The sequence below is a fragment of the Spinacia oleracea genome, chromosome 3, assembly GCF_020520425.1.
Source record: "Spinacia oleracea cultivar Varoflay chromosome 3, BTI_SOV_V1, whole genome shotgun sequence".
NCBI lineage: Eukaryota > Viridiplantae > Streptophyta > Magnoliopsida > Caryophyllales > Amaranthaceae > Spinacia > Spinacia oleracea.
The window spans coordinates 148,505,744-148,517,444 of NC_079489.1; the positions used below are offsets into that span (position 1 = coordinate 148,505,744).

Genomic DNA, 11,701 nt, shown 5'->3' on the forward strand with positions numbered 1-11,701 from the left:
AGTGTAAATATCATTTTGTAACGTAGTTAGTATATTGAGAAATATGTTCAACAAATGATTAGGTATTAGCCATTTTGAAATTATTTATTAGAAAAAGTTATCATAAGTAAAATCCATGTTTATTACTCAACTACTGATTCCATAACAAATAATGGCAGGCAACGTACAAGTGTGTGATAGGCCAAGCTTGGACAAAGAAAATTGTGGGACGCATATGTTTTGTAGAAACAAATGCATGAATGAGACTGACGGTCGTATATTTGGTGGCGTTTGCAATGATATTCCGGCGTCTGAATCCGATTGGCATTGCGTCTGCTCATACTTATGCTGATTTTTGTAAAGATGAATTCATTATTCAACGGACGTTAAAGATTCGTGGATTCTAATTGCAACAGCCACCACTGCACCTTTTATTTCCTATATATTGCTATTTTTTCCTTCTTTGCATGTTTGTATTTTAATTTATTTGTGTGTTGTCATTTACATTATGTGTATGATTTGATGTTTCTCACATGAGTGATTTTTTCTTCTTTTATTTATTATTTTGTATATCTTTTCACTGATCTTAAAACCCCTTGATATTCATATTCTCTAGGGTTGAGCTTTAACTCTACAATATAGCGTTCCTCATATCTTGGACCTGCATTATAATTAATTAGCTTTTGAGCCCGTTCTATGAACAGACAATTATATAATGTTTGTTAAACTGTGTCTTAAGTGCTAATTTTAGTGAAAATATGTGATTTAATAAAGGTGGGAGTTAAAATAAATATATAAATGAGATGTTGAATTAATATTGAATATTAAAAGGGAGATGGTGTGGAAAAGGACGAATGAATATATGAATTAAATGATGAATTGACATTGATTGAGGAAGATGGAGTGGAAGAGGTGTTGAAACTGTAAAATACTTCGTATAACAAACAACAAAGGGAAAAATTGAAAAATAAAAAAATAAAAAACAATTTTATGAATGAAAGATGGGGAGACATGTGTCATATAATCATCTATGGTTTTCCTTTTTACATACTAGGTATAGATGGAAATCAACGACGGAAATAAACAGACTAAAAAAAACTAACTAAATATTGTGAATAAACAAGAGAGATAAGAGAGAGAATATTATTGTGTGTCTTATTCCATATAGTACCGGATATATATAGGATACAACAGTTAGGGTTTTGCTGAACCCAAGAATATTCCAGGGGTATAATGGGCATCCATATTATATTTCATAACACTCCCCCTTGGATGTCCATTATACAAAAATAAAAATTTCTCTCTTAAAATAAAATATTTCTTAATGTGCGTACGATGCTGCCTCATTAAAAACCTTACCAGGAAAACCTAGTTGGAAAAACCATAGTTAAGGGAAAAAGAGTGCAGCGCGCATCTACTCCCCCTCATGATTACATAACTTGATATATTTGAGATGATGCAATCAAATCTGGTAAACTAATTTCTTGAAAGTAGTTGTTGGAAGCGCCTTGGTAAATAGGTCTGCCAAATTTTCACTTGAACGAATCTGCAAAACCTGTACACCACCATTCTTCTGCAGGCCATGGGTGAAGAAGAATTTTGGTAAAATGTGCTTTATTTTATCACCTTTGATGTATCCATCCTTGAGTTGTGCAATGCATGCTGCATTATCCTCATACATATCCGTTGGATCTTCTTTCCCTGTGGATATGCCACAATCTTCTCGTATATGTTGAAATACAGATCTTAACCATACACATTCACGACTAGCTTCATGGATAGCTAAACTTTCTGCATGGTTAGAAGAAGTAGCTGCAATAGTTTGCTTCATGGAACGCCAAGAAATGGTAGTACCACCACATGTGAACACATATCCTGTTTGAGATCGAGCTTTATGGGGATCAGACAAATATCCTGCATCTGCAAAGCCAATTAAGTCTTCTTTGGTCTGGTTAGAATAATCCCATCTGAAAAGAATAACCAAGTACATGTTTTATCCCATTCCAATGCCTTCGAGTTGGACATAAGCTAAACCTTGCCAATATGTTTACTGTAAATGATATGTCAGGTCTTGTACGACTAGCAAGGTACATCAATTCCCCTATTGCACTTAAGTATGGTACTTCAGGACCAAGGATTTCTTCATCATTTTTCCGAGGGCGGAATGGGTCTTTATCCACATCTAGTGATCTTACAACCATTGGACTACTCAGCGGATGTGCTTGATCCAAAGAGAACCTTTTCAGTACCTTTTCTGTGTATGATGTACAAGGATGCCATTCTTTAGGTGCTCAATTTGTAGCCCTAAGAAAAAAAAATTCTTTCCAAGATCTTCCATCTCAAATTATTTCTTCAAATATTCCACTGTATGTGAAATCTCTTCAGGAGTCCCAACAATGTTTAAACCATCAACATATAGTGCAATTATTACAAATCCTACCCCAAATCTCTTTATAAAATGCATAGACTGATGGGGTCATTCTTATAGCCTTCCTTTAGCAAGCACTCACTTAGGAGATTATACCACACACGCCCTGATTATTTCAATCCATAAAGAGATCTATTTAATTTAATGTAGTAATGTTCTCTAGAACTAGAATTTGCTGCTTCTGCCAGTTTAAGTCATTTCGAGACTTTCATATAAATGTCATTGTCCAGTGGCCCATACAATTAGGTTGTGACTACATCCATTAAACGTAAATCAAGTCCTTCTCTTATTTTCAGACTGATGAGAAATCTTAAAGTAGTGGCATCCACCACAGGAGAGTAAGTTTCTTCATAATCGATTTCAGGTCTTTGTGAGAATCCTTTTGCAACTAAACGTGCTTTGTATCGCACAATTTCTCCATATTCATTCTTCTTTCGCACAAAGACCAATTTATGTACCACCGATTTTACACCTTTAGGTGTACGGACTACTGGTCCAAATACTTCTCTCTTTGCAAGAGATTTTAATTCTGCCTCAATTGCTTTCTTCCATTTTGGCCAATTATCACTTTGTGTACAGTCTTCAATAGACTTTGGTTCTTGATCCTCATTTTCATCCATAACATCAACTGCTACATTTCATGCAAAAATTTCATCGACGTCGATTTTATTTCGGTTCCATTTTATTCCAGACATGACATAATTAGTTGAGATCTCTTCATTTTCAGGTACCTAATTGCTTCATTCGTCATGTCTAAAGTTTCTTCTATCCTTCAAAATTCTTTGTTTCCTCGTTCTGGCCATCATCAATCGACGCTCCTTTTCTTTTCCAAGGATTCTTATCTTTGGAACCAATAGGTCTACCACTCTTCAGGCGTGCTGTAGACTCACTAGCAGTTTGATATTGTCCTGCTGGGATATCAATTTTAATTGGTGCATTTAAAGCTGGTATATGTGACTTGGTCACTCTATTTGGGTCAGTAAATTCGTCTAGCAATTGATTTGCTAAGCTTTGTAAATGAATTATCTTTTGTACTTCTAATTCACATTGTTTAGTACGAGGATCAAGATTAGACAATGATAATTCATTCCAACTGATTTCCTTCTCCAGCTGTTTATTTTCTCCCCCTAATGTTGAAAAGACTGACTCATTAAAATGACAGTCTGCAAATCGAGCCTTAAATAAATCCCTTGTAGATGGCTCTAGATATTTAATTATTGATGGGGATTCAAATCCAATATATACTCCTAACCTCCTTTGAGGGCCCATATTAGAACGTTGTGGTGGAGCAATTGGAACATTTACAACACATCCAAAGATTTTCAGATGGATTAATTGGTTCCTGACCAAAAAACAATTGTGATGCAGAGAACTTTTTATTACTCGTTGGCTTGATGCAAATTAATGCTGCTACATGTAATATAGCATGTCCCCAAGCAGATATTGGGAGTTTGGACTTCATAAGTAATGGTCTAGCAATCAACTAGAGACGCTTGATTAATGATTCGGCTAGACCATTTTGTGTATAAACTGTGCTACGGGGTGTTCAACACTTAGCCCAGTGGACATGCAATATTCATCAAAGGCTTGAGAAGTAAATGTAAGGTTATGATACATATGAATAAACATAAATCATGCGGAAAAACCATAATGCCAGGAAACATATTATTTACACATAATCATATAGCATAATTTAGATGCATACACTTTGTAGCGTGCCCTCCCTAGCTGCGCCCGAACCGAACAAGAACAAGTCTTTAGGACTCCAAGTGTCGTCCCTCCGTAGATAGTCCACAGCACGTCCGGATCCGCCTTAAGATTGACCAACTAGAATCGCCCTTAAGGTACTATAATTTTCAGGTATTATAGGGCAATAATATGACTGATTTTTGCTCTCAAAATTGTCACTTTGAATACTTGAAAACTCGTTATAAATTGTGAACCCAGGCCACATATTTATAGGGGTATGGAAATAGAATTGGAATCCTACTAGGATACAAATTAATTAAATTAGAATCCTAGTATAACTCTTATTTAATTAATTTATGTTTTAGGACTAGGAATTTAATCATTAAACGAATCCTATACGCTTTAGGTTTCGTATGTGAACACAAACACACACGCACGCACAGCAGCCCACGAGGGGCGCCACGCGCGCGCGCGCACAGCCCGAGCAACGCAGCCCAATTGCCACGGAGCCCACGACTGCCGCAGCCTAGGGCGCGCGCTGGGCCTGCCTTGCGGTGGGCCAGGCGCAGCCTTGGGCTGGCGTGTTGTGGCGCGCGTTTCCTTTGCTGGACGTGGCTCTGGCTTCGTGCTGGGCCTTCGTCTAGCAAGCTCGTCCGATGCTAATTCGTACGACGCGCTTCCGATTAATTTCCCGATTCCGGAATTCATTTCCGGATACGAACAATATTTAACATTTTCTATTCCGGAATTAATTTCCGTTTCGAACAAATATTTAATATTTCCGTTTCCGGAATTATTTTCCGATTCCGATAATATTTCCGATTCAGACAATATTTCCGTCTCCGACAATATTTCCGATTCCGGCAATATTTCCATTTCCATTAATATTTTCCGATACGTACCATGTTTCCGTTTCCGGCAAAATCTACGACTTGGATAATATTTATATTTCCGATACGATCCATATTTCCGTTTCCGGCAATATCATCGTTTCCGGAGTATTCATTTGCTTGCCTTTGACGATCTCAGCTCCCACTGGAACCAAGATCCGTCGATTCCGAATATCCATAGATGGAGTATTTAATGCCATTAAATACTTGATCCGATTACGTACTATTTGTGTGACCCTACGGGTTCAGTCAAGAGTAAGCTGTGGATTAATATCATTAATTCCACTTGAGCTGAAGCGGCCTCTAGCTAGGCATTCAGCTCACTTGATCTCACTGAATTATTAACTTGTTAATTAATACTGAACCGAATTTATTTGACTTTAACATTATATGCATACCTGGACCAAGGGCATTATTTCCTTCAGTCTCCCACTTGTCCTTAGGGACAAGTGTGCATTTCCTAATTCCTTTGTCGCTCGATGCTTGCTCTTGAACATAAGGTAAGAGTTTTCATCCTTATTATGTCCAGAGGTGTTTCTCGGTTTTAGAGTTCAACTGATCAAATAAACAGATAATCATAACCTATGATTCATCTGAGCACGGCCATGCATTTTACAGTTTTTAGCTCTCCGAGTGGCCTTTTACAACTTTTAAGCATCTCATCCCGATTTATGGGAGGACAATCCCAATCTTGCGATCTTGAGATTAGACTTCGTTTGATAGGTGATTTTCTGAGCGTTGCCTTTATAGCCTCCTTTTACGATGCGACCGTTGGTCAACGTCATAGTAACCAGTTCTCAAACAAGTAATCTCAAATCACTCAGGTATTGAGGATTTAGTGTCTAATAATTTTAATGAAATTTACTTATGACAGATTTTCATCTCTTACAGTAAAGTTTCATAGGTCTGTCCAATACTAGTCTTTCCAAAGTAAGTATCTATGAAAATGATTATGACATTGCCATGTCCACATAGTTCAAGAAACAGAACTACTAGTCATCTTGAATTCTAGTCGTCTAACGTTTTCTATGCGTCCATCTTTATAGAAAACTACGACCAGGGACCATTTTCAACTTTTGACATTCAAGTTCACTTGATAGACATTTCTTAGTCACAGGACTGGTCCTGACAGTCTATCTTGAATATATTGTCAAATTGAAGGGACTCATCATTTAATACTAAACCAAGATTAAATGGAATATGAAAATGCATTTCATATATGATAAATGTTCAACCCCAATGGTTTACAACCATGGGCCTCAAACCCATCTTTAAAACAGCTCATGGAATTTCAAAGCTATGCTTGATTTCCAGTGCTACAATGTGAGTGTTGCTTCTCACTTGTTGCATAGGTTTAGTTATCATGCTTTGCCAATGTTAATCCTTTTCATCGAATGTTCTTCGAGATATGATGATAAGATCTTTTGAGTATGTTAATTTTGTGATCTAGTTTTTCTTGCTACATTAGTGGTTCTACGCATTTTGCAATGAAGAACCATTAAGTCAACAGACATATGATCTTCCCAAGTTCAATGAAGAACTCATATAAACAACTCTGTTTTATTGCTTCTTAGGCAATAAGTACTTTTACTTCAAGTGTTTAGGTTGCTAGTGATGCTTTGTTTGGATTTACTTATCCAAGCAGTTCACAGATATGTGGAAGACTTTCCATCTGTATCTTAGAACATAGAAATTAATATTTAATTTCCCACGCAACAACTCATGGTCTCCAATCCATGTTGCCATTTCAAAACACGATGCTCTATAGCTCGTCATTGCCAATGGTTAACTCCAAAGGGATCTTGCTTGATCCTTTACCAGTGTTTATGCGTGTAGCATCAATATTTAGCATATCTTTATTTACTTGAATCAAGAACTATTCCTATGTACCTTTTCAAGTACCATAAGTTTTCTTGATCTCAATCTAATTGATCTTTACTTAGATCAATAGAGATTGGTATATGTTCGTCATGCCTAAAGTCATACGATACGTTTTTGGCGATCCTCATATTATATCATACATGATAAATTCTTTTGCAGAATAATTCCCAATTGAATTCTATTCATGTAACTTTAGATCATCTAGTTTCAGTAGATACTAATTCCAGCTAAATTCTTTTACATATAATATAGGTTAAGAATCTTACTTAGATCCTTTGATGTTTAACTTAGTAAACGCTTATACATAGTTCAGACATCCTTTACTTAGATTTATTCATATGGGTCGAATGTCTCCAATGGAGTCTTTCGTGTTTGATTTAGTAAATGCCATTACTTAATCCAAAACAATATTATAAGATCTTTGAAAATAGATCTTAATGTTAGGTTATGATTCATATGACAAAACATAAATCATGCGGAAAAACCATAAAGCCAGGAAAGCATATTATGTACACATAATAATTAAGCATAGTTTAGATGCATACACTTTGTTGCGTGCCCTCCCTAGCTGCGCCCGAACCGAACAAGAACAAGTCTTTAGGACTCCAAGTGTCGTCCCTCCGTAGATAGTCCAGAGTACGTCCGGATCCGCCTCAAGATTGACCAACTAGAATCGCCCTTAAGGTACAAGGATTTTCGGCTAGGTTAGTGCAAGTGTATGGCTGAATTTTTCTTTCAAAAACTTACCTTTTAAATACTTCAATTGTCTCGGTAAATAATGACCCTAGGCACTTATTTATAGAGGTATGGAAAGGGAACCGGAATCCTACTAGGATACGAATTAATTAAACTAGAATCCTATTAGAACTCTAATTAATTAATCCTTTTAGGTTTAGGAATTTAATCATATATCAAATCCTAATAGTTTTAGAAATCGTGTATGAACACAAACAGACACACGCACGGCAGCCCACGAGGGGCGCCTATGCGCGCGCGGCCTATGAGCTTGCAGCCCACGCCACGAGGCCCACACGCTGTCGTGGCCTTGGCGCGTGTTGGGCCTGCCTTGCGGTGGGCCTGGGCGCTGCCTTGGCTTGGGGCGTTTGTGGCGTGCTGGCTTGCTGGGCGATGGCCCGGCTTCGTGCTGGGCCTTCGTCCGGCAGGCCTCGTCCGATGCTTATTCGTACGATGCGCTTCCGATTAAATTCCCGGTTCCGGAATTCATTTCCGATACGAACAATATTTAATATTTCCGATTCCGGAATTAATTTCCGTTTCGAACAAATATTTAATATTTCCGTTTCCGGAATTATTTTCCGACTCCGATAATATTTCCGATTCTGACAATATTTTCGTTACCGGCAATATTTCCGATTCCGGCAATATTTCCATTTCCATTAATATTTTCCGATACGTACCATGTTTCCGTTTCCGGCAACATCTACGACTTGGATAATATTTATATTTCCGATACGATCCATATTTCGTTTCCGGCAATATCATCGTTTCCGGAGTATTCATTTCTTGCTTGTGACGATCTCAGCTCCAACTGAAACCAAGATCCGTCGAATCCGACTATCCATAGATGGAGTATTTAATGCCATTAAATACTTGATCCGTTTACGTACTATTTGTGTGACCCTACGGGTTCAGTCAAGAGTAAGCTGTGGATTAATATCATTAATTCCACTTGAACTGAAGCGGCCTCTACCTAGGCATTCAGCTCACTTGATCTCACTGAATTATTAACTTGTTAATTAATACTGAACCGCATTTATTTGACTTAACATTGAATGCATACTTGGACCAAGGGCACTATTTCCTTCAGTCTCCCACTTGTCTTTAGGGACAAGTGTGCATTACCTAATTCCTTTGTCGCTCGATGCTTGCTTTTGAACATAAGGTAAGAGTTGTCATCCTTATTATGTCCAGAGGTGTTTCTCGGTTTCAGAGTTCAACTGATCAAATAAAAAGATAATCATAGCCTATGATTCATCCGAGCACGGCCATGAATTTACAGTTTCTAGCTCTCCGAGTGGCCTTGTACAACTTTTAAGCATCTCATCCCGATTTATGGGAGGACAATCCCAATCTTGAGATCTTGAGATTAGACTTCATTTGATAGGTGATTACCTGAGCGTTGCCTTTATAGCCTCCTTTTACGGTGCGGCGGTTGGTCAACGTCAAAGCAACCAGTTCTCAAACAAGTAATCTCAAATCACTTAGGTATTGAGGATTTAGTGTCTAATAATTTTAATGAAATTTATTTATGACAGATTTTCATCTCTTACAGTAAAGTTTCGTAGGTCTATCCGATACTAGTCTTCCCAAAGTAAGTATCTATGCAAATGATTTTGACATTGCCATGTCCACATAGTTCAAGAAACAGAACTACTAGTCATCTTGCATTCTAGTCGTCTAACGTTTTCTATGCGTCCCATTTTATAGAAAACTCCGAACAGGGACCATTTTCAACCTTTGACATTCAAGTTCACTTGATAGACATTTCTTAGTCACAAGACTGGTCCTGACAGTCTATCTTGAATATATCGTCAAATTGAAGGGACTCATCATTTAATAAACCACAAATGAAATGGAAAAATGAATTCTATTCATTTATTGTGAATGATTAACCAATAATGTTTTACAAAGAATTAAACTCTAATATGCTTGATTCCCATTCTCCAATATGCTTGATTCCCATAGCTGCAGTGTGCGAGTTGTGTCAATGGATCTGATATGTTGTCATCAGTTTTAATCTTGCTTATCTCGACTTCTTTTCTTTCAACGAACTCTCGTAGAAGGTGAAATCTACGAAGTACATGCTTGACTTTTTGGTGGTGTCTAGGCTCCTTTGCCTGTGCAATAGCTCCGTTATTATCACAATACAGGGCTATTGGTCCTTTAATGGAGGGGACTACACCAAGTTCACCTATGAACTTCCTTAACCATATAGCTTCCTATGCTGCTTCATGTGCAGCAATGTACTCCGCTTCAGTTGTAGAATCCGCAATGGTGCTTTGCTTAGCACTTTTCTAGCTTACTGCACCTCCGTTGAGGCAGAAGACAAACCCAGACTCTGATCTGAAATCATCTTTGTCGGTTTGGAAACTTGCGTCCGTATAGCCTTTAACAATTAATTCATCATCTCCACCATAGACCAGGAAGTCATCTTTGTGCCTTTTCAGGTACTTCAGAATATTCTTGGCAGCAGTCCAATGTGCCTCTCCTGGGTCTGACTAGTATCTGCTCGTAGCACTGAGTGCGTACGCAACATCCGGGCGTGTACATATCATAGCATACATTATTGTACCAATCAATGATGCATATGGAATCCCATTCATTCGTCTACGCTCATCAAGTGTTTTTGGGCACTAAGTCTTGCTTAGAGTTATTCCATGAGACATGGGTAGGTAGCCTCGCTTGGAGTCTGCCATCTTGAACCTATCAAGCACATTATTGATATAAGTGCTTTGACTAAGTCCAATCATCTTTTTAGATCTATCTCTGTAAATCTTGATGCCCAATATGTACTGTGCTTCTCCTAGATCCTTCATCGAAAAACATTTCCCAAGCCAAATCTTGACAGAGTTCAACATAGGAATGTCATTTCCGATAAGTAATATGTCATCGACATATAATACTAGGAAAGCAATTTTGCTCCCACTGACCTTCTTGTATACACAAGATTCGTCTGCGTTCTTGATGAAACCAAAGTCACTGACTGCTTCATCAAAACGTATATTCCAGCTCCTGGATGCCTGCTTCAATCCGTAGATTGATTTCTTTAGCTTGCATACCTTTTTAGCATTCTTTGGATCCTCAAAACCTTCAGGTTGTGTCATAAACACAGTTTTTGTTAAAACGCCGTTTAAGAAAGCGGTTTTGACATCCATCTGCCATATTTCGTAATCGTAATATGCAGCGATTGCTAACATTATCCGAATAGACTTTAGCATTGCAACTAGTGAAAAGGTTTCATCGTAATCCACACCGTGGACTTGCCTGTAACCTTTTGCAACCAATCTAGCTTTGAAAACTTCAAGTTTCCCATCCTTGTCCTTTTTCAGTTTGAAAACCCATTTGCTTCCAATGGCTTGGTAGCCATCTGGCAAATCGACCAAATCCCATACTTGGTTTTCTGACATGGAGTCTAATTCAGATTGCATGGCTTCTTGCCATTGCTTGGAGCTAGGGCTCGTCATAGCTTGTTTGTAAGTCGCAGGTTCATCACTTTCAAGTAATAGAACGTCATAGCTCTCGTTCGTCAAAATACCTAAGTACCTTTCCGGTTGAGATCTATATCTCTGCGATCTACGCGGGGTTACATCTCTAGATTGACCATGATCCTCACCAGATTCTTCTAAAGATCTCTGAGTTTCATCTTGAATGTCATCTTGAGCATTCTCTAGAGTTTGTTGTTCGACTCGAATTTCTTCGAGGTCTACTTTTCTCCCACTTGTCATTTTGGAAATGTGATCCTTCTCCAAAAAGACACCATCTCCAGCAACAAACACCTTGTTCTCAGATGTATTGTAGAAGTAATACCCCTTTGTTTCCTTTGGATAGCCCACAAGGATACATTTGTCAGATTTTGGATGAAGTTTGTCTGAAATTAATCGTTTGACGTATACTTCACATCCCCAAATCTTAAGAAAAGACACTTTTGGAGGCTTTCCAAACCATAACTCATATGGAGTCTTTTCGACAACTTTAGACGGAGCTCTATTTATAGTGAGTGCAGCTGTATTTAGTGCATGTCCCCAAAATTCTATTGGAAGTTCGGCCTGACCCATCATTGACCTAACCATGTCAAACAAGGTCACCGTTCCAT

General features: G+C 38.0%; 1 protein-coding gene across 1 annotated transcript; it reads right to left on the bottom strand.

Annotated features, from left to right (window-relative positions):
- Positions 1 to 3,172: 3,172 nt before the first annotated feature.
- LOC110778870 (uncharacterized) lies at positions 3,173 to 3,676 on the bottom strand. Its single transcript, XM_021983414.1, has one exon. The coding sequence runs from the start codon at positions 3,674 to 3,676 to the stop codon at positions 3,173 to 3,175; it is 504 nt and encodes a 167-aa protein (XP_021839106.1).
- Positions 3,677 to 11,701: the final 8,025 nt, after the last annotated feature.

Bases quoted from the DNA above. Each gene is read 5' to 3' on its own strand.
- LOC110778870 (XM_021983414.1), bottom strand. From the start codon at position 3,676: ATGGGCCCTCAAAGGAGGTTAGGAGTATATATTGGATTTGAATCCCCA.